At 42.6% G+C, this 27,500-nt stretch overlaps 1 protein-coding gene across 1 annotated transcript; it reads left to right on the top strand.

Annotated features, from left to right (window-relative positions):
• Nucleotides 1-56: 56 nt before the first annotated feature.
• EIF4EBP2 (eukaryotic translation initiation factor 4E binding protein 2) lies at nt 57-27,339 on the top strand. Its single transcript, XM_070364770.1, has 3 exons — nt 57-467; nt 19,678-19,863; nt 20,828-27,339. The coding sequence occupies exons 1-3, from the start codon at nt 323-325 to the stop codon at nt 20,857-20,859; spliced, it is 363 nt and encodes a 120-aa protein (XP_070220871.1). The 5' UTR covers nt 57-322; the 3' UTR covers nt 20,860-27,339.
• The last annotated feature ends 161 nt before the right edge of the window (nt 27,340-27,500 follow it).

Raw genomic sequence — 27,500 nt, 5'->3', positions numbered from 1 at the left:
TACCCCGACCTCCCTCTGGCTCCCGCCTTCGCCCGCTTCCGGTCGTCGTCGTCGTCGCCGCTGCTGCCGCTGCTCCTGCTGCTGAGGCTGCTGGCGGAGGCCGGAGGATAGGGCGGCGGCGGCGGCGGCGGCTGAGAGGGCGGCGGCGGGAGCGGAGCGGGACGAGGGAGCAAGAGGAAGCGAGCGCAGAGCGAGCGGAGCGCGCCTAGCCCCGCCCGCCCTTCAGCCCGCCTGAGCAGCTGGAGCAGCCCGGGCCCTCAGCCGCCGCCGCCGCCCGCCTGCCCGCCCGCCGGACAAAGCCCGAGAGCCCGCGCCCAGAGCCATGTCCTCGTCCGCCGGCAGCGGCCACCAGCCCAGCCAGAGCCGCGCCATCCCCACCCGCACCGTGCCCATCAGCGACGCCGCGCAGCTACCTCATGACTATTGCACCACGCCCGGGGGGACGCTCTTCTCCACCACACCGGGAGGTGAGCGTCGGCGCCCCCGCGGCCCTCACCCGAGCCCTCTCCCGGCGCCCGAGCGCGCCCGCGCTAACCTCCGCGGTGTCCCCGCAGTTTCCCGCCACGGTCCTTTAACTCAGGGCGTATCCACTCTGGGCCGCTCGGGCCACCCCGGCTCCACCAAAGCCCCTTAATTGGGGCTTCCCCCGAAACCCCCTTGAGACTGCTTTCGAGAACCTTAACTTCGCGTTCTCTATCTCCTGCAACTCTATTCAGCGCGTGCCCACTCTGGGAACGTGGCTGGCTCTCCTCTTGTGAAGAAAAAGCCCCTGTTCCCGCTTCGTGGCAGGTTTACGCACTGGACCCAGTTTTCTCCTTCCCCCGCCCTCGTACTCCAGGGCAAATTTGTCTACACTTGGCTTTGCATTCGCTCCTCATTCCCTCTGCCACATATAGTGTCTTTGTGCACATTGAAGCTTGATCTTGGAGCTGTCTCCCGGCCTTTTTAGAAAGGAAGTTGGGGAGAGTAGTTTGCTCCTGGGACCCTGCGATGACTTGTTTTGCTGCTTCTAGAACTCCAGGAGGGGGGAGGCTGGAATGCGGAGTTTGGAAGCCTCGCCCAGTGTTATCCTGCTTTGACAGCATTGTTTACTTTGCTGGACGAGGCCCCACGGGTGGGGGGAGTCCCCAGGCTGGCGGAGGAGTGATAAAATCATGCTCAAGTAATAGCCCAGGGAAAGGAGCGCTGGCAGCCTTGAGGGTAGAGTTTTGGCGGCGACGCCTGTGGAGGTTGGTGGAAGACGGTACCCTCCCCGGCGGGACTGCTTCATCCGGGGGAAGGGGCCGTGCAGAGCCGGGTCCCAGAGCACTGCTTTTCAAAGTGCGACCAACACTGTTTACAAGGAAGAACACTGGGGTAGAGGTGAAGAGCGTGGAATTAATTGGTCACGGGAAAAGGGAGCTCAAAGGTTGCCTGTCCCCCGACTAGGCTTTTCTCCAGAGGGAGAAGACTGGAGAGCGATCTTGAGGGACCTCATGAAGGGGATGGTGCTTCGTTTTTAACTTGGTTACTTAGCTTTTTGATGGTGGCCTCTGGCTAGAGGGTTGGGACTTTGCTGGCAGCCCTTGCTGTCTACGGGATTGCTAGCTTGGTTCCTGTGGGCTGGGCTCACCAGTTGTGCTCCAGCCAATCCCTTGCTGTTAGGCCTGGGCCATTTTTTAATCGTTGCACAATATCAAGACGGTAGAGAAAGAAGATCTTGCCAAGAAGGAATAAAAAATCTCGGCGAGAGCTCTACAGAGGAATCCACCCAGGCGACTGGGGGTGGCGTGGCTGCCTTGGAATAAGTTAAATGATCCAGGCAGGAGACGTTCATTGATATATGTGGAGAACTGGGCTTAAGGAGGTTGTAACTTTGTGAACAGTGGAGTTTCTAGTGAGGTGGCTTACCTCATTGGAGAAACCTCCCTCCTGACCTCATCTGGTCAAGGCCAGCCTCTGAGCATGCTGAAATCTTCTTGGCTTTTAATCGTGAAAGATTTGGCAAACCAGGATCTGGTCTCCATAGGTTGTCTTGAACTTGAACTGACAGCTTTTAAGAAATGGATATTGTTTTCTGAGGTGATGGAAAGAAATTTATAACTTCTTCCAGAATTCCTTGTGAATTCTGTAATGCCTGTGCTTCCAGCAGTTTAGAACCAATGTCATAGTAGCAGATAATTACTTATTCGCGGAAGGAACTAAACTTTTAGCTGTATATTAATCATTATTCCTCTGAGGGAAAAACTGCAAGGGCACCTTTAGGCATATTTCAAACACCCAAGCTTCTATGCTTTTAAAGTAAGGGCATAGTCTTTAAGTGTGCCTATCTGATAGTCTGAATTAGTTCCTACAGTGTTGGGAAAGATTCTGCCCGAAATACTGAATCATTTATCCTTCCTCCCTACATACATAGTTCTCAGCTACTTTCTCAAATATCATTTACCCTGTCTCCAGATGGTTTCTGCTTTTTAATTGCAGATTTAAATACTTACATCTTAGCTTATCTATTATACAGAGCTGTTATTTATTAGTAGAGCACATTGTCATCTCTAAATTTTTAACACAAAGGCTTACCTAATATGTTTATAAGATACAGCACTGTTGCGGTTGGATTTAAACACCGTTTTATAGCAATTACCTCAGCGCCACCTAGATATACAGTGCTTACTGATTTAATTCCCCCCCCTTTGGAAAATTTCCAGTTTTCTGATGATTTGTTCACATTTCCCTCTCTTCTGTGTAATTTTCTTTCCCTGAATCATGGTTGTTATTTGGTCACCTTTAGGCACCTAAATTGATGTGGTTAGGTATCTTCAGTGAGTTTTGTGGGTCCAGGGCAGTGCTTTGCACAAAAGGGAACCACAGACAAAAGTAGGAAATTCAGTCTTCACTCTGAGTGGTCTTAAAATCTTGGTGGGTAGAAAAGCTTTTTAGTTCTGAAATGAAAAACTTGTAGAGTCAAGTGCTAAGTTACATGTTTCAGACTTGAAAACATTTAGAAAGTAACAGTAAGCTTGTATTGGAAATCTCTATTTAGTAGGAAGGAAGGGGATTAGAATTTCCTGTCTCAAGCTACTAGAGTGTCATACACAGGTCAGAGCAGTCCAGATAACTGTTGATGTGCTGAAGGCCCTGTATGATCAGACTGGGCAGAGACGTTGACAACATAATGAACTTGCCATCTCCCCACAGAGGATACAACTTACCCTTGAAAAGATTTCTTAAAATTGCCTTCTGTGGTTGGAAAATGAGAGTTGGGAAATGAAATGAAAACTTTCTGTAACCTCTTATATTTCCCGTATTTTTAGAAGTGTACCTTTTTCTCATTATTAAGGAAGAACAAAATTTTTGACCAAATTCAAAACAAAACGCCCTTGGGTTTTTATTTTGTTTTGTTTTATCTGCCTCTGGAGGAATAGGGATGACATTTGGTTCATCCTTTGAGAAGCTGCTTCTAGCCTCAATGAAAGGTTAAGTTGTTATAGTCTGCTTCACTTTTGTAACAGTCTGGTTAGCTGGAAGGGACCTAATGCTTTCCTTCTATAATTGAGAGAAATTAAGTAACTTGTTAGTGTCATACAGCTAATTAATGTCAGTTGGTAGTCTCAAACTTAGTGTCCTGATTCCTATTCCAGGTTTTTCCTCTGCTGTCTTAAGATGCACATTTTCCTAGGAAAGGAAGTTTGCAAACATTTAAGAAGACTCTTCTATCTCTGCAATGCCAGATAATGTGATGCTTTTTGCTACCTTATTATTTATTTACTTTCTTAAATGAGTTTTGAACTGTCTCCTTGTTGAGAGTGGTTGTGCTCTGGGGAATGAACAAAGAGACCTCTTTGAGCCTTTCTTTTTGCCTTACTTTTCTGCCAAACATCCTCCTCAGCTGTGGAAAAGTATGCTGTTGCCGTAACAAGAGTGCCAGAGGGGAACTGTTAGTCTGAAATCTTGTTCACACCCTTGCGCATCCTCTCTGCCAGCTGAAGAGCTGCTCTGATTGGTTGGTTCCCTGAAGGCCATTGGAAGGGTCTGGGGATAAAGGAGAAGACAGGAAAAAGGGAAAAGAATCCACTTGGTGTGAGCCATAATAAAGTAAGAGTATTTGGGGAGAGTCCTGAGTGTTAATCTAGTTCCTTTGTTGGGAGAAGTGAATAGAGCTCTGTAGATATGGGGAAGGAAGGCCAGTTTCTCATTGTTAGAAAAATTTCTAATACAGTGACCTGAGTTTATTCTAGTCAAATATTTCTGAACCAGCAAATGTACTTGTTTGGCTCTGTAGTTTCAGTTATTAACTGAAGGACTTCATGATTACATGTAAGAACTGCATGAAAAACACGTTGAAAGTTGTTCAGTCACTTTGCCTTGTGTTCAAGGAAGATGGCATTTATTTACCTCAGAGGAACAAAAATTAACATGTATTGTCATTCCAGAGGAGATTTGGCTTTAGTCTCATATTCGTCAGCCACCAAAGTATGTACCAGAAGATGTAGCTTAGTTTTGTGTTGGGTTCATGATTTTATGGGAGGGGTCTTGCATGGTTTGGAGACAACTGTAGGCTTGACTACGTATGTGTGTGTAAAGAGTTGCAGATCATGTCCTTTCAATTTTTTTGATGTTCTATCGAGTAAAATTCAGGCTTCATGGATTTGTATGGACAAAAAATATTTTGGTATATGGACATGTCGTAATCAATAACTAAGGAATGTCAGATTTTCTATTTTTATATGGAATCAGCCGAAAGAATTTTGGGAACTCAAATAGCTACAGTAGTGAATATCGGAGATTCTTCACTGCCAGTCAGCAGTAAAGGCTGTGATGTGATGAAAAAAAAAATAAGATTTGCTGATCAGACAGGGTAAAGTTAACATGGGAAAACTAGTTCACCTGGTTGGAAGGAAGAGAGCAATTGAAGGATAATTGCTTTACAGAATTTTGTTGTTTTCTGTCAAACCTCAACATGAATCAGCCATAGGTATACATATATCCCCTCCCTTTTGAAGCTCCCTCCCATCTCCCGCCCCATCCCACCCTTCTAGGTTGATACAGAGCCCCTGTTTGAGTTTCCTGAGCCATACAGCAAATTCCTGTGGGCTATCTATTTTACATATGGTAATGTAAGTTTTCGTGTTGCTCTTTCCATACATCTCACCCTCTCCTCCCCTCTCGACATGACCATAAGTCTATACTGTATGTCTGTTTCTCCATTGCTGCCCTGAAAAATTCTTCAGTACCATTTTTCTAGATTCCATGTATGTGCGTTAGAATATGGTATTTCTCTTTCTGACTTACGTCAGTTCAGTTCAGTTCAGTCGCTCAGTCGTGTCCAACTTTTTGCGACCCCATGAATCGCAGCACGCCAGGCCTCCCTGTCCATCACCAACTCCCGGCGTTCATCACTCTGTATAATAGGTTCTAGGTTCATCCACCTCATCAGAACTGACTCAAATGGGTTCCTTTTTATGGCTGAGTAATGTTTCCATTGTGTGTATGTACCACAACTTCTTTATCCATTCATCTGTTGATGAACATCTAGGTTGCCTCCATGTTCTGGCTATTGTAACTAGTGCTTCAGTGAACAATGGGATACATGTGTCTTTTTCAATTTTGGTTTCCTCAGGTACATGCCTGGGAGTGGGATTGCTGGGTCATATGGTGGTTTTATTCCTAGTTTTTTTAAGGAGTCTCTATACCGTCTTCCATAGTGGCTGTATCGATTTATATTCCCACCAACAGTGCAGGAGCGTTCCCTTTTCTCCAGCATGTATTGTTTGTAGACTTTTTGATGATGGCCATTCTGACCAGTGTGAGGTGTTATCTCATTGTGGTTTTGATTTGCATTTCTCTAATAATCAGCGATGTTGAGCATTTTTTCATGTGTTTGTTAGCCATCTTTAAGTCTTCTTTGGAGAAATGTCTGTTTAGGTCTTTCCCCCACTTTCTGATTGAGTTGTTTGTTTTCTGGCATTGAGTTGTATGAACTGCCTGTATATTTTGGAAATTAATCCTTTGTCAGTAGTTTCATTTGCTATTATTTTCTCCCATTCTGAGGGTTGTCTTTTCACCTTGCTTATAGTTTCCTTTGCTGTGCAAAAGCTTTTAGGTTTAATCAGGTTCCACTTGTTTACTTTTGTTTTTATTTCTGTTACCCTGGAGGTGGGTCATAGAGGATCCTGCTTTGATTTATGTGATATATGACTAGTTTTTAAAGGCCTTTTTCACCTGGTTCAAAGGCGACAGTTTGAAGCCAAAAGCTCAGAAATTTGTGAGTATTTGTGTCTAAATAAATGGTCTTTTAGATCTTGAGGACAAATGCCCTGATGAACTAAAGCTGTTCATGTCACTGGGTCATTTTAAAAAGTAAAATGCTTGATAAACAATCAGTAACTGGAAAATACAATTTTTATAGATTCCTTGGTATTGTCTATATACAAGACCACAGTCGTCTATGCATAAAGATAGTTTTACTTCTTCCTCGTTGATCTAGGTACTTTTTTTGTTTGTTTTCTTGCCTAATTGCCCTGGCTAGAACTGGAAGCTTGAGTACAGTGTTGAACAAACATGGCAAGAGAATGAGAACAGATACCATTGACCTGTGCTCGGTATTAGGGGGAAACCTCCAGTCTTTTATCATTAGGTAAAATGGTAGCTGTGGTTTTTCATAGATGCTCCTTGTCAGGTTCAGGAAGTTCCCTATTATTCCTAGTCTGTTGATTATTTTTATTATGAAAGGGTGTTGGATTTTATCAAAGACAGTTTTTTCTTGTGTATCTTTTGGAATGATCCTATGATTTTTGTTTTTTAGTCTGTTGCTATGATGTATCATGTTAATTATTTTCAGATGTTGTACCAGCCTCTCATTCCTGGAGTAAGTACCATTGATTGTGGTATATAATCCTTTTTGTATGTTGCTGAATTCTGTTTGCTAATATTTGGTTGAGGATTTTTGCATCTATATTCCTAAGAGATACTTGTCGATTCTTCTTGTGGCATCTTTGGTTTTAGTATCATTCAATTTTAATTTTTTAAAGAAATAGCCTGATGTTTATAGCAGGTGAGGACTGGTGAAGATAGACCATTGATTGCTCCCTAGGTTCTAAGGCCAAGGCTCCTATCCATGGGATTTGCCGGGCAAGAATACCAGAGTGGCTTGCCATTTCCTACTCCATGGGATCTTCCTGACCCAGGGATCAAACCCATGTCACCTGCATGGCAGGTGGATGCTTTTCCACTGCGCCACCTGGGAAGTCCGTTCTAAGAGGTACCTATCAAAAGTTTGCTAGGCTTGTGATTCATTTTTAAGATGTTGTAATTAATTGTTTGGGCCTCAGAGAGGTGCTCATCTCATCACCAGCGAATGTTTATGTTAGAGTTGGGCTTCTTTTACACTGAAATGAAACCACTCTCTGGTCTGATAAGTTCCTCGAACCATAATGAAGAGGCAGCACATAAATAAAGTGACCTAGACCGGTGATGTTCAGTAGGCTTTTGCCTACTTATGAAGTTTATTGATGAGTTCAGGTTCCTTACTGTAAGTAGAAGATATTGGTAGATATGTATTTTGCATTGTTTTTATTTTTATTTTTTTAAGTGCCTAAGAGGAGTGAACTAGGAGGAAAACAAGAAGTGGGAATGAAGCCCAGGCTTGAATCTGAGTGCTCTCCCCATACCAAAGCAGTGAGCCCTCATTAATTATTAGCATTACAGAGGCTGAACCACAAAATGTGTGAAATCTAATCCAAAGAATTGATCCAGGATGCTGTCAACAATCTGGCGCATCCAACCAGCATTTTCCTGGAACCAGAACCAGGTAGTTCTTGGGAAGAAGATTTATTTCAAGACAGGTATTCAAACCCAAACAGACGTGGACATATTTGAAGTACTTTGATAGTCTTAAAATCAGTTGGCATTTGAGATTAATTTGTGGTTTGTATACCACTTTTTACCTGGTACTAACTAAAAAAGTCATTTGTTTCAAATCATTTTTTGGCCAGACTCAAGAAAGGCAGACTTGCTTAGACTGCCTTGCTTATTTGTGTTGGTCTCTTGACTCCTGTGTCACTCACTGTGTGATCTTTCTTTGGATGTTGTTTTCTCCGTGTGTAAAATGACAGGCTTCCACCAGATGCTGTCTAAGGCCTCTTCTAACACAGAACCTTCTGAATAGGAGCATAGTCATTATCAACTTCCCTTTCAGCCTGGGTGTGTGTTCTACTCTGGCAGAGTCCTGTGTGATTGGGTAGGGAGCCATCCTTTGACATTAATGTCTTGGAAATCTTTGCTCCTGGTTATGAGAATTGGAGTTACTCAAAGAACAGTAGAATTGACTTTTCACAAACCTTGGATGTCTTCCATTTGCCATAATTATTTAACCATACTAAGTTATAATATCCTTTGGCTCTAATTGTGCCTTTTGCTGGTGTAAAAATTGTCCCTCTCTTGGTTTTATTAGCACTTTAGAGATTTGATGATTGTACACACTGAATGTGATTTGACCACTCTCAGCCTCCCTGGAGGATACTGGGTCAAGCAAGTTATAATATCCTCTGGCTTTAATTGTGCCTTTTGCTGATGTAAAATTTGTCCCTCTCTTGGTTTTATTAGCCCTTTAGAGATTTGATGATTGTATACACTGAACGTGATTTGACCACTCTCAGCCTCCCTGGAGGATACTGGGTCAAGCAAGTTATAATATCCTCTGGCTTTAATTGTGCCTTTTGCTGATGTAAAATTTGTCCCTCTCTTGGTTTTATTAGCCCTTTAGAGATTTGATGATTGTATACACTGAACGTGATTTGACCACTCTCAGCCTCCCTGGAGGATAATGGGTCAAGCACCTTTTACCCTCCTCTGGGTTATCTGGCATAGAGCTTTTAGGAGTCTGTTCCATCCAGAGCCTCTATGAAGAACAGATTTTAAAACTGAAATGCATTTAAAATGTTCTCTAATATAGTGAAACACAGACCTTGTTAATCACCCTCCTAAGCTGGTAGAATAAAAAACAGAGAAAACCACTTTCTTTGTAAGTCCTTTCTGCATTTTTCACTTCTTATGTTCTCTTCTTACTATTGGGATGGAGGTGGGGGGAGAGGGAAAGAGGTAGACTACCTTTCTGAGGGTATTGGAAACACTTGTTGGCTTGTTCGGAGAAGGAAATGGCAATCTACTCCAGTATTATTGCCTGGAGAATCCCTGGGACAAGGGAGCCTGGCATGCTACAGTCCATGGGGTTGTGGGGAGTTGGGCACGGCTGAGAGACTTAGCACATATGCACTTATGCTGCTTGTTCATCTTGTGTCTGTTTCTGATCTCTTGGTAAGCCTTTATATGTGGCATAGATGGAGGACGTTAAAAATTCCTAATGGAATACTGAGGTTATTTGCCAAGTGCTTTGTTTTTTAAATTTCTAGATTTCCTCATGGCTCTAGTGTCAGTCTGTTTTATATATATACACACACACACACACACACATATATATTTTTTACATATATATATAAATACTTACAAATACTTTTTTGAGTCACTCACTGTCCCCAATTGCTTATAATGGGGTTTGCTTTTTATTTCTAAAACACTGTCTCTTGCTATTAAAAAGATAATTGTGTGTGGGGAGGCTTTAAACAAATTTATTTTCTTGTATTTCTGGAGGCTAGACGTCTGAAATCATGTATATTTCTTATTGTGTAAATGACGTAAAATTTGCCATTTTAACCGGGTTTAAGTATACAGTTCCATGGCAGTAAGTACATTCACATTGTTGTGCAACTGTCACCACCATCCATCTCCAGGACTTTTTTCATCTTCCCAAACTGAAACTTTATACTCATTAGACAATAACTCCTTATTACTTGCTTACCTCTAGCCACTGGCAACCATCATTCTACTTTCTGTGAATTTGACTAGTCCAGGTACCTCATATACATGGGATCAAAAGATACTTGTCTTTTGTGACTGACTTGTTTGACTTAGCAAAATGCCTTCAGTATTCATGCAGTCACCCTGTTGTTTTTCTACCTATGAAAGTAAACTTTAAAAGTCATATAGTATTGTTAGTTCAGTTCAGTTCAGTCGCTCAGTCGTGTCTGACTCTTTGCGACCCCATGGACTGCAGCACGCCAGGCCTCCCTGTCCATCACCAACTCCCAAAGTTTACTCAAACTCGTGTCCATTGAGTTGGTGATGCCATCCAACCATCTCATCCTCTATCGTCCCCTTCTCCTCATGCCTTCAGTCTTTCCCAGCATCAGGGTCTTTTCCAGTGAGTCAGTTGTTTGCATCAGGTGGCCAAAGTATTGGAGTTTCACCTTCAACATCAGTCCTTCCAATGAATATTCAGGACTGATTTCCTTTAGGATGGACTGGTTGGACCTCCTTGCAGTCCAAGGGACTCTCAAGAGTCTTCTCCAACACCACAGTTCAAAAGCATGAATTCTTCAGCACTTCATAGTCCAACTCTCATATCCATACATGACCACTGGAAAAACCATAGCCTTGACTAGACAGACCTTTGTTGGCAAAGTAATGTCTCTGTTTTTTAATATGCTGTCTAGGTTGGTCATAGCTTTGCTTCCAAGGAGGAAGCGTCTTTTAATTTCATGGCTGCAATCACCATCTGCAGTGATTTTGGAGCCCCCCAAAATAAACTGTTTGCACTGTTTCCCCATCTGTTTGCCATGGGACTGGATGCCATGATCTTAGTTTTCTGAATGTTGAGCTTTAAGCCAACTTTTTCACTCTCCTCTTTGACTTTCATCAAGAGGCTCTTTAGTTCTTCACTTTCTGCTATAACGGTGGTATCATCTGCATATCTGAGGTTATTGATATTTCTCCCGGCAATCTTGATTCCAGCTTGTGCTTCATCCAGCCCAGCGTTTCTCATGATGTACTCTGCATATAGTATTATTAGGGTAATAACAAAAAGCAACAGTCTTAACGTCCCATCTTGTTTCTAGTTCCATTCCTGGAGAAACCATTTTAAACTCTTTCAGCTATTTCTTCTAGCATTTACCTCTGGATTTCTGAATAACATGATTTAATGCTATTTCTCAGTTTTGGGTACTAACAGTTTTCTACTATGGAAAATGAGGATTTAAATATGGATGTGACTGGCACTATTGGTTTCCAGCCCAATAGCTGTTCTCTCTTCTTTCATGCTACCCCAGATTTCCTCATTATTTTAAAAGTAGTAGAGTGCCAAGCCCCATAAAATACACCCTGGCTACGCTATGGCTTCCCTAGTGTCTGGGATGGTGGGCATCTGACTCAGTTCTGGCCTAATGATCATAGCGGGGAGTCCACTACGGTTTTATGAGAAACAATTTTCCTCTTTGATGACGAAAGTCCCTTGAGGGAAGCCCTGTTTGACTCCACACACTCCCTTCTTGCCTGGGATATTGTTGGGAAGGCGTAGGTTAATCTCAGCCTTCTTGGAGGGTTTTGTCACCACCTGTTCAATGTGGGCAAGTTACTTTCTGTTTCTTATTCTAAGATGTTTATTTGCATGAGTGGCTGCTTAATTCTAATTCTGGAAACAGCCTTAAACAACTTTATGGTCTGGGCTCTGCGAAAGTACAGTAACTACTGCCCTTGTCAGTTAACCATGTTACAGGGAACTTTGTCTAGGCAGTTTTGTATCAGGTTATACAATTTCTTGGATGTATATAGCTTAATTATGGATTGATTATCGTTTAAGCTACTTGGTGTTGAAAGAGGCCCTTAGACTTGAATGACCTTTTTTCTGTACTAAACCATCTTGGCAAGCATAATTTTGGATCTCATTTATTTGCCTCTTTTTCCTTGCCATTTGAAAATCACTAATTTTTAGATCAAAAAGTAGAAGCTTTTTCTCCTTACTCTCTGTTCTCCATCAAAAAGACTCAATTTTACTCTTCATGTTTTCCTAGTAATGTCGGCATTTAGAAAGTTCTAGGTCAGGGTACTAGATTTATCCAAATAACTGGTCACCAAGGAATGAAGAATGTGTATAGATATCTAATGTTAACCTAGATCTAAAGATACCTGTTTGTTTTGAAATCCAAACATGAAGACTAAAATATGCATGTTTTAAAAACAAAGTAGAAAAAGGAAAACTGAACAGAAGCACCTAAAATGCAAAGTAAAATGCCAATAGACTGCTGCTTCTAACAGTTTCTGTTTGTAGTGATTTTACTGGTTAGCCACTGTTGCTATAAATAATATATATTTATACCACAATTTCTTGATTTCTTAACATTAGAGGATACTGTTGATTCCCTGTTATGAAAATGAGGGATACGGGACACTTTCATTACTTTCTGTACTTCGTATTTCCTTGTAAATTGTTTTATTGTTTTTGGTTCTTCTGAGTAGTTACCTTTATTTATTTATTCTTAGTATGTATTTATTATTTATCTATTTTGGCTGTGCCAGGTCTCCGTTGCTGTGCAGGCTTTCCTCCAGGTGCAGCAGGTGGGGGCCGCGCTCTGGTTGTGGTGTGTGGCTTCTTCTTGCAGTGGTTTCTCTTGTCGTGGAGCGTGGGCGCTGGGGCACTCAGGCTTCAGGAGTTGAGGCGTGTGGGCTCAGCTGTGGTTCCTGGGCTCTAGAGCACAGGCTCAGTACTTGTGGCATGTGAGATTGGTTGGTCTGCAGCATGAGGGGTCTTTCCAGATCGGAGATGGAACCGACCTTTCCTGCATTGGCAGGTGGATCCTTTACCACTGAGCCACCAGGGAAGCCCTGGGTAGTTACCTTTAAAACTCTATAAATTAGTTAAACCTCTGTGTCTCAGTCTGTCAGTTTTAGCTCTCCACCATATGAGATTATGGGGCTTCCCTGGTGGCTCGGCAGTAAAGAATCTGCCTGCAATGCAGGAGACTGGGTTCGATCCTTGGGTGGGGAAGATCCTCTGGAGGAGGGCATGGCAACCCACTCCAGGGTTCTTGCCCGAAGAATCCCAAGGATGGAGGAGCGTGGCAGGCTGCAGTGCAGACCATAGGATCGCACAGAGTCGGACTCGACTGAAGCAACTAAGCAGCAGCAGCATATTACATTATACTATCTACCTGTCCTGCCTCTGCTTCCCTGGTGTGTCTGCCTTTCCGTTAGAGATTTACGGTTAACTTTTCTCTAGTTATGGATGCGTGGGTTGACGTTGAATTGGGCTAGCATAAATGTGACTGGCAGTTGAAATTGAATTACTGGAAGTTCTTGCTTCATAAGATGTGTCTATGCATGCACATTTTTAAGAGACCCTGAATATTTTAGGTTTTTAAATTGTCTTGGAATTTATATAATTTCACAGTAAACACGGTATCAAAAAAGGACAAAAAAGGGTTTTTTCCTTGCATTTTATTTATAGTCAAGTCTTAATGTTTTTCTTTTATTTTTTGTTTTAATTTTATTTTTGAAAACTTTACAATATTGTATTAGTTTTGCCAAATATATTGAAATGGATCCGCCACAGGTATACATGTGTTCCCCATCCTGAACCCTCCTCCCTCCCCATACCATCTCTCTGGGTCGTCCCAGTGCACCAGCCCCAGGCATCCAGTATCGTGCATCGAACCTGGACTGGCAGCTCGTTTCATACATGATATTATACATGTTTCAATGCCATTCTCCCAAATCTTCCCACCCTTTCCCTCTCCAACAGAGTCCATAAGACTGTTCTATACATCGGTGTCTCTTTTGCTGTCTCGTACACAGGGTTATTGTTACCATCTTTCTAAATTCCATATATATGCGTTAGTATACTGTATTGGTGTTTTTCTTTCTGGCTTACTTCACTCTGTATAATAGGCTCCAGTTTCATCCACCTCATTAGAACTAATTCAAATGTATTCTTTTTAATGGCTGAGTAATACTCCATTGTGTATATGTACCACAGCTTTCTTATCTATTCATCTGCTGATGGACATCTAGGTTGCTTCCATGTCCTGGCTATTATAAACAGTGCTGTGATGAACATTGGGGTACACGTGTCTCTTTCCCTTCTGGTTTCCTTAGTGTGTATGCCCAGCAGTGGGATTGCTGGATCATAAGGCAGTTCTATTTCCAGTTTTTTAAGGAATCTCCACACTGTTCTCCATAGTGGCTGTACTAGTTTGCATTCCCACCAACAGTGTAAGAGGGTTCCCTTTTCTCCACACCCTCTCCAGCATTTATTGCTTGTAGACTTTTGGATCGCAGCCATTCTGACTGGCGTGAAATGGTACCTCATAGTGGTTTTGATTTGCATTTCTCTGATAATGAGTGATGTTGAGCATCTTTTCATGTGTTTATTAGCCATCTGTATGTCTTCTTTGGAGAAATGTCTATTTAGTTCTTTGGCCCATTTTTTGATTGGGTCATTTATTTTTCTGGAGTTGAGCTGTAGGAGTTGCTTGTATATTTTTGAGATTAGTTGTTTGTCAGTTGCTTCATTTGCTATTATTTTCTCCCATTCTGAAGGCTGCCTTTTCACCTTGCTAATAGTTTCCTTTGATGTAATGTTTTTCTTTTGATAGTTTTGGTTTTTTGAATATTAAATGCTTTTGAATTACACCATAGAATCCTTAGTCACCGACGGGTTGATTCCTTTTTTCTGCCATATATCTGCAGCAATTTTTTTTTTTTTTTTTCCTGCAGCAATTTTTTTAGCTTCCAGTGATCTAAAATTCAAACACATGAAATACTGTGGTTTTGTATCCATATTTTACCTGGCCATATTTGAGAACATTAACAGCATCATTAAAGTTGTAATTCTTCAGAATGGCTCTTCTGAATTGTTTATTTTGTGTGTCCATTTAAAACCAAATGTAACTTAAAAATTCACTAAAAAACTGTTAAAATTAATTGAGTTTAGTAAAGCTTCAGAATACAAGATTGGTATACAAAACCCAGTTGTGTTTGTATCTTTCAATGAACAATCCAAAAATGAAATAAAATAATTCCACTTACAATAGCATAAAAATAATAAAATACATAGGTATAAATTTAATCCAAAAAAGCATGAAACTTATACTATGGAAACTGTATAACATTCTTGACAAAAAGATAGACATTTATCTATAAATGTCTGTATAAATAGACCATCCATGTTTATGGATTGGAAGACTCAATATTGTTAAGACGGTACTACTCCCCAAATTTATTCAAAGCACAGTCCCCATCAAAATTCCCACTGTCTTCTTTGCAGAAGTTTACAGGCTGACCCTAAGATGCATATATGGAACTTTAATAAGAGACTTAAAATAACCTTAAGCAATCTTGAAGAAGAAAAACAATGTTAGGAGACTCACTTGGTTTCAAAAGTTGTTACAGATCTAGAGAGTGTATTACTGTCATAAGGATACACATCGATCAATGGAAGCCCAGAAATAAACCCTCACAATTATAGCCAGTTGATCTTTGACAAGGATACTAAGACATTTAAATGGGGAAATATTCAATAATAGTCTTTTCAACAAATCATGCTGGTGCAACTGGATGTCCACACACAAAAACCAGAGTTGGACCCCATGACTCCAGGACCTAAATGTGAGCACTAGATCAAATTGTCAACATCTGCTGGATCATGGAAAAAGCAAGAGAGTTCCAGAAAAACATCTATTTCTGCTTTATTGACTATGCCAAAGCCTTTGACTGTGTGGATCACAATAAACTGTGGAAAATTCTTCAAGAGATGGGAATACCAGACCACCTGATGTGCCTCTTGAGAAACCTGTATGCAGGTCAGGAAGCAACAGTTAGAACTGGACATGGAACAACAGACTGGTTCCAAATAGGAAAAGGAGTACGTCAAGGCTGTATATTATCACCCTGCTTATTTAACTTATATGCAGAGTACATCATGAGAAACGCTGGACTGGAAGAAACACAAGCTGGAATCAAGATTGCCGGGAGAAATATCAATAACCTCAGATATGCAGATGATACCACCCTTATGGCAGAAAGTGAAGAGGAACTAAAAAGCCTCTTGATGAAAATGAAAGAGGAGAGTGAAAAAGTTGGCTTAAAGCTCAACATTCAGAAAACTAAGATCATGGCATCTGGTCCCACCACTTCATGGGAAATAGATGGGGAAACAGTGTCAGACTTTATTTTTCTGGGCTCCAGAACCACTGCAGATGGTGACTGCAGCCATGAAAATAAAAGACGCTTACTCCTTGAAAGGAAAGTTATGACAAACCTGGATAGCATATTGAAAAGCAGAGACATTACTTTGCCAACAAAGGTCCGTCTAGTCAAGGCTATGGTTTTTCCTGTGGTCATGTATGGATGTGAGAGTTGGAGTGTGAAGAAAGCCGAGCGCCGAAGAATTGATGCTTTTGAACTGTGGTGTTGGAGAAGACTCTTGAGAGTCCCTTGGACTGCAAGGAGATCCAACCAGTCCATTCTGAAGGAGATCAGCCCTGGGATTTCTTTGGAAGGAATGATGCTAAAGCTGAAACTCCAGTACTTTGGCCACCTCATGCAAAGAGTTGACTCGTTGGAAAAGACTCTGATGCTGGGAGGGATTGAGGGCAAGAGGAGAAGGGGACGACAGAGGATGAGATGGCTGGATGGCATCACCGACTCTAGACGTGAGTTTGAGTGAACTACGGGAGTTGGTGATGGACAGGGAGGCCTGGCGTGCTGCAATTCATGGGGTCACAAAGAGTTGGACACAACTGAGCAAGTGAACTGAACTGAAGTGCTGTAAAACTCTTAGAAGAAAACATGGGCACAAATCTTTGTGACCTTGGTTAGGCAAGTTTCTTAGATATAACACCAAAATCACAAGCAGCCAAAGAAAAAGACACAAATTGGACTTTATTAAAATTTAAAATTTTGAAAAAAAATTTAAAAGGCACCTCACAGGAGAAAATATTTCCGAAGCATCTATGAATACGAAGCTTTTATACATGTATATATGTAACTGAATCATTTTGTTGTACACCCAAAACTAACACAACATTGTTAATCAGCTATACTCCAATATAAAATAAAAATTTTTGAAAAAAGTTTGTATTCATAATATATAAAGAACTTGTACAGTGTAGTGGTAAAAAGACAACCCTTTAAAAAATGGGCTAAAGACATTTCTCCAAAGAAGATATTTGTTGGAATGGCCAATAGGCATATATGAAAAGATGCTCAGCACTTTTAGCTATCAAGGAAATGCAAATTAAAACACCATGAGATACCACTTCACACCCACTCGGATGGCTGTAATAAAAAAGATAAAAAGGGAATTCCCTGACAGACCAGTGCTTAGGACTCCATGCTCTCACTGCTGAGGGCTGGGGTTTCATACCTGTTTGGGGAACTAAGATCCTGTATGCCCTGGGGAAGGGCCAAAAGGAAAAGTGAAAAATAAAAAAGGAAAGTGTTGGCTACAATGTATATAAACTGGAACCCTTATATACTGCTGATGGGCATGGAAAATGGTGTCACCACTTTGGAAAACAAGCCTGGTGGTTCCTCAAAAGGTAAGCCATATAATCCAGCAAGTCTGTCTTACATACCCAGGAGTTCACACAAACACTTGTGCATGAGTGTTTATAGCAGCATTACTCAAAATGGAAAAAACCCAGATGTCCATCAATGGACAGATTGATAAAATGTGATATACATTAATACATACAGAACATTATTTGTCAATAAACATAAATTAAGTACAATTGATCCTTAAAACAACATGGGGGTTAATCCACATGTTACTTATCATTGGCCCTCGGCATCCATGGATTCAGCCAACACTGACTGTATAGTGCTGTAGTACTTACAATTGGAAAAGTGCTAACTTGCATTGTTCAAGGATCAGCTGTACTGATAAACGCCAAACATGAATGAATCTTAAAAACATGCAAGTGAAAGGAGCCATACGAAAGGTCACATACTACATAGTTGCACCTATATGAAATGCCTAGAATCGGCAGATCTGTGGAGACAGAGAACAGATTCATGGTTGCCTAGGCTGCCGAGGGTGGAGGAAAGTGGGGAGGGGCTGCTGAATGTATATGGGTTATCTTTTGGAGAGGATGACAGTGTTCTAAGGTAGATTGTGGTGGGAATTCCCTAGTGGTCCAGTGGTTAGATTTGGCTTTTTCACTGCTGTGGTCTGGGTTCAGTTTCTGCTTGAGAAACTAAGATCCCACAAGTCAATGTGTTGCAGTCAAAAGCAAAAAAAAAAAAAAAGACTGTGGGGATGGTTGCACCATTCCAGGAGTATACTAAAATCTATTGAATTACACACTTTGAATTGTATGTGAATTATATCTCAAGGCAGTAAAAAATATTTTTATTGCCTCTGCACAGTAATAGGAGTTTGTTAAATGTCCTGTTACACCCGACATGTTTAGGTTGACTCTCTTTACTTGTTTTCTACTTGGTTCATTTACAGTGCTCTAATGTTGGTATTGTTGCTGATCTATAATTTAGAAATAGAAAGCTTGCTTTTATCCTGTGCTCTTTTTTCACCACTTCACCCCAAGAGTTTCTGAGTTTAGTATACTACAGAAGTGAGAATAGTCTTGTTCTGACTTGCAACATGACTGTTAGTAAGAACATCTCACAGCAAAAATCTCACCCTTCTGAAACCTAGCCATGAATAAAAGGTTGGGGGGAGGGCGCTGGTGACAGAACAAAATCCATCCACTGAAGCTCCTTCCCTTAGATCATTGGAAAACCATCAGGCTCCTTCCCAGCCTGTTTGCTCTTATTTTACATAGCGTTGAAATCAGATCACCAATTTCCAAACCCCACAGATTAGACACATTAAGTTAGAATGAGTGTAAAGCATGTACTGTAGATTGACTTGTGCTCTCCCCATTCATATATTGACACACAGACCTCCACAAAGTGATATTTAGAAGTGGGGCTTGCTTGCTAAGTCGTTTCAGTCATGTCCTACTCTTTGTGATCCCATGGACTGTAGCCCACCAGGCTTCTCTGTCTATAGGATTCTCCAGGCAGCAACACCGGAGTGGGTTGCCATTTCCTTCTCCAAGGACTGGGGCCTTGGGAGGTAATTAGGTTCAGGTGAAGTCCTGAGGGTGGGGCTCTCACAGTGGGATTAATGCCCCAGCAGAAGAGACACTTGCTTCCCTCTCCCTCGTGAGAGGACACGGTGGGAAGGTGTCAACACATCTGGAAGAGAGCGCTCAGCAGAGACACACTAAACTGGTGTCTTTGTCTTGGAAATTTCAGGAACTGTGAGGAAATACATTTCTGTGTAAGACACCCAGTTCCATGTGTGGTATTTGATTATGGCAGCCAAACTGACTTAAGACATGGAAAAAAGATGGTTCTTAGCCAAACAGTGAGGGAGGAGACAAGGAAACTGGTGGGGAGGGCCACGAGCACAGCCTTGGCTATCTGAATCCTGTTCGGTCTAAGGAGAGTACAGATCATCAGCTGAATAGGCCCTGAGACTTCCTAGGTCACAACATAGCATAATAAATGAATTTCATACTCACCCTGATTCACCGAGAAAGGGTTGGATTGTTCCCTGTTTAAGGTGGTAAAAAGTTGTAAAATCTGTATTAGAAAACTTTCCATCCTAAATAATTCAAACTTGACCTAAGTTTTCTGCTCTCCAGAATGATTCATTCTTCATAATTTCAGCTGCCTTTTTGAACTGTTACTAGTCCTTATTTTTCAAAGCAGAGAAAGGGAAGGTAACTTTCTACTTTCATTGGTATAAAATTATATTTGAAACAAGATATAAAACTTCCGTCTCCTTTAAACCCTGTTTTCCAGGAACTCGAATCATTTATGATCGAAAGTTTTTGTTGGATCGTCGCAACTCTCCTATGGCTCAGACCCCACCCTGCCATCTGCCCAATATCCCAGGAGTCACCAGCCCCGGCACCTTAATTGAAGACTCCAAAGTAGAAGTAAACAATTTGAACAACTTGAACAATCATGACAGGAAGCATGCAGTTGGTAAGAGAAGCTGGTGTTAGGGACCAAGAGATAGCCCTGGGATTCGAGTCAGTCTGAAAAATGTTGATGCTTCAGTTGTAACTGATGTTCAGTCATACATCTCTGAGGTTCCCCCACTACCCTCACCAAGACTTACTGAGATGTTCTGGAAACCCGAGTTCTAAACCATAGCCAAATCTAATCTAGGAGAAGGGTAGGGTGAGGGAGAATCCAAAATCAGGCAATGGTAAATCCCAAAGATGACTTCTTGAACCTGGACTTTGTTGGACTAGGGATAACACACACACACACAGCAGAATCTAATCACTCCCATTTCCATCACCCTTGGAAATAGACCTTGCTTCTTATAAAGAGAATGTCTTTTTTGTGGTGTAGAGAAAACCATTTTCACCCCATTTTCAGGACAGCCTATTTCAGTACACACACACCCCCTCCCCCGCCCCACACACTCACACACACGTTGACCATTAATAATAAGTCCTATCCATGTCTGGAAATGGCCAGCTCCTGAAGCACACCTTGGGCTGCACTCCATGGCCCCTGTACATGAGCCAACTTTCTACTTTGTCAAATTCCAAAGGAGTTTTTGATGGACAGAGTGTCATTCCGAGCAGGGCTAAAAATTCAGAGCTTCCAGAAGAGTGTGCTGACTTGATAAATGGCCAAGAGCTCTCTACAAGCTCCTGTTTGGTCAACCTCGGACAAAGGAGAGTAAAACTTGGGTAGTTTTCACTTGTATCCTTTCCCATAATTGGCTCCTGCCCGTGGGTGATGTGACTGCCACTCTTTTGTTGCCCTCCAGATTAAAAAGACCAGCCAAGGCAGAGCAGAATAGTTGTTTCGAGGCTACAGAGAATGGGGCAGTTTGAATTCTGTTTTGACTCTTGTGCAGAGGGAATGTTAGTTAAAATTGTTTTGCTCTTCCATTTTGTGCCCAACTTTTCCTTTTCTTCATTCTAACCAGGGGATGATGCTCAGTTTGAGATGGACATCTGATTGTCCTTTGAGGATCAGAAGAAAAGCAGCAACACTGATACATGTGTGTACTTGATTCGGCTGATAGGATCATCGATGCAAAGACAGAAGAGGCAGTACCAGCAATCCCCGTTGCTGTCTCCTTCCCCTCCTCCTTCCCCTTGTGCCAAAGGATGCAAAGATGAGCTGCATCTGACCATTTCTTCTCCCTGTTTCCTGTTCCCCTCCCAGTTAGACAGTTAGATTGAAGACTCTTGACATATTTCTGTAGAACTAAGCAGCCCATAGAGGAAAACAGTTAAACTCTGGTTCCCCTCCCCGCCCCCCATTTTTTTTTAATCCCAAATCCATTATCAGCCTACTAATAACTGACTGGCTGGGGAGTCTGGGGAAGTGATACAGAGGTTTGATGGGTTCAGCATCATTCCTGTTCTTATTCTCTCTCCTCACTGTCTTGCCCAGGTTTCAGTCTTGCAAGAGCCTGGGTTTGGGGGTCTTGAAAACCACTGGAGGGAAATGGTAAACAGGAAGAGAGCTGCTTTCCTTTTTACTTTGCGGTGTTTGTCCTTGGGGATAGTACACAGTTTGTACAACTCGAGTAGCATTACCCTGGGGCACTGTTTTGAGGTCCACTTCCCCTCCTTCCTCTGGGAGGAGTGTATTCTGTCTTTCGTATTATAGTTCACCTTCCTGTTCCTTTACTTTGCACAGTTGTGCAGACACTTTCTAATTCTACGTCAGAAGGGAGTCCTGTGTCACCAGTTGTTCGTTGCCCCGCTTCTCCCATCCCTCCATGATTGCATCCTGTTGCCTGTGGTCCTTTTGTACCCTGAGCTATCCAGGTGGTTTCTCCTGCTCCCAAGCAGGTCCCTTCCATGGGACAGAAGCACATTGGATAAGGCCTAACGGTATACTCTGCAGGATGGTACCCAAGAATGACCTCGGAAGACGCTGAAACTTTTGAGTACCCTACCCAGGCCCAGTAGTCATTGTTTCTCAGTCCAGTGAGCATTGTGATATTTATTGTCTCCGATTTTTTAGTTTAAAGTTGACTTTGAGAGTGTTCTTAGCAAAGAACTACACTTTTTTCCTTTGTGGACCTGCTTTGTTTGGCTGCTGAGATAGATAAGCATGGGCTTAAAAACGTGTTCCTTCCGTTCTTACCCTTCCCAAGGTACTCTGAATTCCCCTGTCTTTCCCTGCCTCCTTCCCTTTTCTCTGCCAGGCCATTTTTCAAATGTACATCCAGGATACCTCACCTGTGGTATCTGATAAGATCTGTCACTCCTCTTATCTGAGGAGTGACCTTTTATTTTTAAGATGAGTACAGACCTATTTTTAGATATGTTTTCAGTACAATTTTGAACAGCAACTTTTTAATTATACATCTTCCGGTGTTAGGAAGGTGAGAACTGTTCCTTGGTGAGTCTGCTGTTCCATGTCACCAGCCCTTGTCTCCCCCGGTCCCTTATGAACTTGTTCCTCTTGCTCTAGTGTTGGCTGTGCATGTTTGGAGTTCGTAGTGGGTGGACTGTGAGACTGGACCATTCTGCCTTCCCTGGGTTGTTCATGGTAGCCTCATTCTCTCCCTTTATGCTGTGCTGCTTCGTTCCCCACCCCATGGTCCTGACTGTTGACTGGCATGGGAATCCTGGGAGAGTGACTCCTCTCACGGAAAGACAAGTAAAATAGCCACTGGTGTCTAGGAATTTCTGGTTGGATTTGGTGCTCCGAACCATCTTTTTAAGAGGCGAGATACCAGGGTGAGAGTACCAGGCCAACTGGCTAAGATGGAAAGCTGTTTGTCTTTTGAACTCTGAGAAGCCCCTGTTTGCGAATACATTTAGAAGAGACTAAGGATGTCTGTGGAACTTTGTTCTGTTTTCTGCTATAAAATGTGAATTGTTTAAAGAGTGAAATCTTTTGTGATGGTTGATGTCTCAGGAATAAGCTGGATCTCCACGGTTTTGGAGATGCTTTCAGTCTCAAGAATTGACCAGAAAAATATTTCTTACTGCTTTTTTAGTGTATCTCTGTTCTGATTTTTATTAAACTCCAAATTTCACTATACTTACTCTTGGAAAAACTTAAGGTGTGTTGGTAATTTGCATGACAAGCTTGCACAGGGCTTCGTTGTCCCCTGGGAGCTTGTCCCCTGGGAGCTTGATTCTTTGGGAATGAAGCTTGCTTTCTCCACATCATCTGGAATGTGACTCCACTACAGCGAGTAATCGTTCTGTCAGTGAGCAGAGTGCGTGCCCTGTTGGGTCTTTACTGCTGCACGTGAAAACTCGGTTCCCTCACTGAATAGTGGGAAATTAAAACACCAGCTTGAGTAGTCTAAAGACGGTATGATCCCCTTTGTTGCTATCTCGAGGAGTCTGCACTTGGCCTCCTAATCAGAGGCTGTATTTCTAGTATGTCTTGGGAGCATCAGCTGTATAATATAGCAGCTGCCCATCCTGTAGGCATCTCTGTAAGGATCTCCATAGTGCTTGGTGCAGTTCTTTCCTGAAGGCCACTAGATTTACTTTGGCCTCCATAAATCGGCGTTTTAAAGATAATCTCACAAGGCAGTAGATGAACTTTCAACAGATGAAACCTTTGTGCCATGCCTCATAGAATCATTTTTCAGGGCAATCCAGAATCTAGTAGGTGATTTACTCCTGGGTGTGTTTATGTGCTCAGTAGCTCAGTTATGTCTGACTCTTTGTGACCCCACCAGACTCACCTATCCATGGGATTTCCCAGGCAAGAGTACTGGAGAGGGTTGCCATTTCCCACTCCAGGGGATCTTCCCGACCCAGGGATTGAACCCACGTCACTTGCGTCTTCTGCATTAGCAGGTGGATTCTTTACCACTGAGCCACCTGGGAAGCCGCCTGAGTGTTTGGAAGGAATCATCTAACAGTTGAAGCCCTAATGAATAATCTATCTGGGCCTTTTCGGAGCACCCTTAGGGTATCATTTGAGTGAGATGATTCTTAAAATCTTACTAATTATTTGTACTTTTCTCCTTAGGAGAAAACCATGTGTCTGTACTTCTGGGGACAATCCATCTTAATGAGATGACCTCCTCCCTCCAAATTCCAGCAGGAGATGTGCATTGTCATGGTTCTACCTCCTTCATAGTGTGGTGACTTGAGTTCACCACTCTCTCGTATCCTGTGTAAATAGCTGCTGTGTTCTCTAAAGCATAGTGTAGAGAAGCTGGCTTCTAGCTATTAGGCTTCCAAGCCAAGGGTTTTATCCTTCATCCTTGTTATCTGTTGCTATTTAACAGGTTATCCCCAAACTTAAAATCTCTTTTAGAGCAAACATTATCTGTCAGTTTCTGTGGTTAGGACCTGGGAAGCAGCTTAGCATGGTGGTATTGGCACCATAGGAAGTTGCAATCAAGACTTCAGCAGGGTCTCCAGTCACTTGGGCCTTGAGAATCCACTTCTGGGCTCTCTTTGTGAGCAAGATGCCTCAGTTTCTCCCTGTGTGGGTCTGTCTAGGGCAGCACGAGTGTCCTTACAGCATGGCAGTTGGCTTTGCCTGAGCACACGATCCCAGAGAGCAAGGAGGAATCTGCAGTGCCTTTTATGTCAGTCTTCGAAAGCAAATCATCACACCTTCCTATCCCTTTCCTTAGAAGCAAGCCACTAAGCCCAGCTACACTCAAGGGAACTGGAGTTTCACCCCACCTAATGAATGGAGCAGTGTCAAAGAATTTGTGGATATACCTTAATATGACCCCTCCCCCAACAGAGGGTGAAACTAGATCAGCAAGAAGGGCTATGTTTAAACTAGATGCTATACTGAGAGAAGTGGTGTTGCTGAGAATAGTTCTCTAAGATATACATGAACAAACAGATGAAAAATGGACTGTCCATAACCATCTGCCAGTTCTGAGAGAGTTGGCAAGAAATGGCCATTTCCAGGGTAGCATTTGTACACTGTCCTGTTGTACACTACCAGTGGCCCAAGGATGCTTCAGTCCTTGACTTGATACCTCTAAAAGACAATACTGCTGGCTTGCTTTCTCCTTTAGCCAGGAATTGACAAAGGGCATTGGAGCCTTCTCGTTGAGCCATTCGAATGGATCAGTTGGGGTTGTCAAACAAAGGGAGCAAACATGAATTAGGTGGTGGGTTACTGGGCTGAAGAATAGCTAACCATTCAGATCCAGAGTAACAAAGCTGATAGTATCCAGAAGCCAGGTCCCCCCCAGTTGATGCTTGGCACCTGCTCTCTCAAACCACGCCAGCTAAAGCAGACTTGGGTCAGGTCTCCCACCCAAAAAACCACCTCAGTAAATGGGGGGGAACCTCTGGGAATAAGAGCTGTCTGTGCTTGATCTTTACATCCAGTAAAAGTTAACTCTGCACACCTGCCTCACCCTGGGCTTCCTAATGGAAACAGGTTCTTAAAAAGAACCAATCCTGTCTTCACCCTTGAGAGAAGCTTTGATGAAGCTCGTCAGTTTAGCACATTTTTAGTGAATGTCTGTTCTGTGTCCCTGGCACCGATGCCAAGTTTTTGGGGGTTTCAGACATCTTAAGGGTGCAAATTCTTTAGATTTACACTCTGACACTTCCCAGCATTTTCTTATCTATAGCCCTGCTTGCTTTAGAGTATACTTGAATAAAAAGCAATGCTGCTAAGGCAGCTATTTAAAAAAAAGAAGAAAAGGTACTTCTAGAAGTAAGGAACTTGTGTTTAAAGCACCTTCAAACGAATTTTTTTACTTCTGATTTTAAGGTGGAGTCAAAATAGATGGTCTTTATTTTTGCTGTCTGGGTTACCAGCTCTTTGCATCTCTCAGACCTCAACTTCCCAGTTCAGACATTTCCTGCTAGATGTATGGGCTTTACCCCAGAGGCTGTCGCTCAGCCAGTGCCTGCTTTGCATCAAGGCACCTGGTGTAAGGTGCTTATTGTATTGGCAGCAATATTCCAGAAACAGTCCTTTTCCGTTTTCATCTTGGAGACTTTATGGGGTATCAGTATCTTGGCTGTTTGAAGCCACGGCCCTCAGCCCCTTACATTCCCCTCCAGACAGGAGAGCCAGTGCTTGTCTCTCTGGGTCAGAACTTACCCGTCTTAGCATGTCTCTGGACTATATGCACACGGGCAGCTATTTATTAATCTGCGAAACCCAATCTCTTACCTATGCATGGCATCTAGGAGGGGTTAGTGTCTGTTTTAAAGAAGCAGTGTTTACTTGGGAGGGCAGTTTCTGTCTGGACTTCACAGGGGGCATAGTGACCATACAGTGGTACCCCTACCACCACCAACTTCTTTACCTCCCAGCTATAAATAAAAGATGACATCAGATCTTGAGGCAGCTGGGTCACAATTATTTAGAATGCTTATACCCCAGGCACATTTCTTGTTCTAGTCATGTTTTCCCAGCTGAGAATTGGAGTTCCCCTGAGCCTAGCTCATGACATTTCTGACTGCAGTCTGAGGAATGATACAGTCAGTTCATGTCACCTTTCCCACCCTGCGGAATTGACATTTCTTTCTCTGGATGGGCCTGGAAATTGTTACCTTTTGGCAAAGCTTAGATTTAGGAGAAGTCTTTAAAGTCCCTTTTCAGATGATCTGTGGTGTCTCTTTGCTTCTGCCTGCAGCCCTGGCAGACCGTACTGCCTGGATCCTGATGGAAAATAGTACTGAGATGAAACACATTCTTGGGGTATTTAAACTTTCACTCTGCCACCTTTCAACGAGTGGGAGGCTGGCAGAGAGATGCTGCAATGCTTGAAATTTGGCCACATTGAAATTTCCAAAGGGAGCTCTTGCCAGTGCTTAAAACCAAAATGTCTGGACATCTGAGATTGCGTGAATCTAGCGGAGTATCTCTTCTTGCCTGCAGTGTGCCCTTTTCCTCTCCCATCTTAATCTTTAAAAAAAAAACCAAGCCCAGGCCAAGGGTCATTTTTACTTGAAACCAGGAGAGTGAGGAAGGAACACTAGAGCTGAGGAGTGAGCTGTGTGGTGAGGCGTCCTGCTCCTGGTGTCTGTTTCAGTCCCTGAAGACTGTGAGCCAGTGCCTTTCCTTCACCTGGAGATGGAACCCATCTCTTCTCACCTGGGTGAGGAGATCCTCTGCTACCCAGGGGTAAATCGACACCCACATATTCGGGTGTCCATTTTAAGCATCTTTAAAATATATATTGAAATGCCCTTCCCTGTCTTTGTGCCACCAGTGGCCCAGTTCCATCCATTCTGAGTGGAAAAGTGGAGACTGCCAGTACTTTCCTTGGTCTTCCCTTCGTCTCCCTTGATGTGGGTGTCCCCTTTCCCCTCTGTCCATCTCACTGTCGTGGATGGAGAGCAGAGGGCACCGTGTAATCCTGAGGCAGCCCTGTGTGACTCCATGGTTAAGTTTTTGTTTCTGATTTTCCTAACTGTCCTTACAAACCAGCAAGTGTTTGGAAATTACGGAAAAAATTAAATTTTCACCAATGGTTGCTGTTACAGTTGAATCAATAAAGATCTTGAGTATCAACTTGGTGTTTTAATTGTTTTTTTAAATTTCAGGTAAAATCCTGTTGACACGTTTTGGGTATCTTGGCTGATAAGGAAGATGTGCAAAGGCAGTTGGCCACTTCACATGTCAGTTCCATCATTTACAAAGCACTTCTTTGTGTGTCTGGCCCTGTATGTGTC

The sequence above is a fragment of the Bos mutus genome, chromosome 28 (genome assembly GCF_027580195.1).
Source record: "Bos mutus isolate GX-2022 chromosome 28, NWIPB_WYAK_1.1, whole genome shotgun sequence".
Classification (NCBI taxonomy): Eukaryota; Metazoa; Chordata; class Mammalia; order Artiodactyla; family Bovidae; genus Bos; species Bos mutus.
This window is presented reverse-complemented; position numbering and strand designations above follow the sequence as displayed.

What these genes read in the sequence shown, in the direction of transcription:
- EIF4EBP2 (XM_070364770.1), top strand. Translation starts at nt 323, where the DNA reads ATGTCCTCGTCCGCCGGCAGCGGCCACCAGCCCAGCCAGAGCCGCGCC. An exon ending in CTTCTCCACCACACCGGGAG is followed by an intron (nt 468 to 19,677) that starts GTGAGCGTCGGC and finishes CCTGTTTTCCAG; the next exon opens with GAACTCGAATCATTTATGAT. An exon ending in TGACAGGAAGCATGCAGTTG is followed by an intron (nt 19,864 to 20,827) that starts GTAAGAGAAGCT and finishes CATTCTAACCAG; the next exon opens with GGGATGATGCTCAGTTTGAG.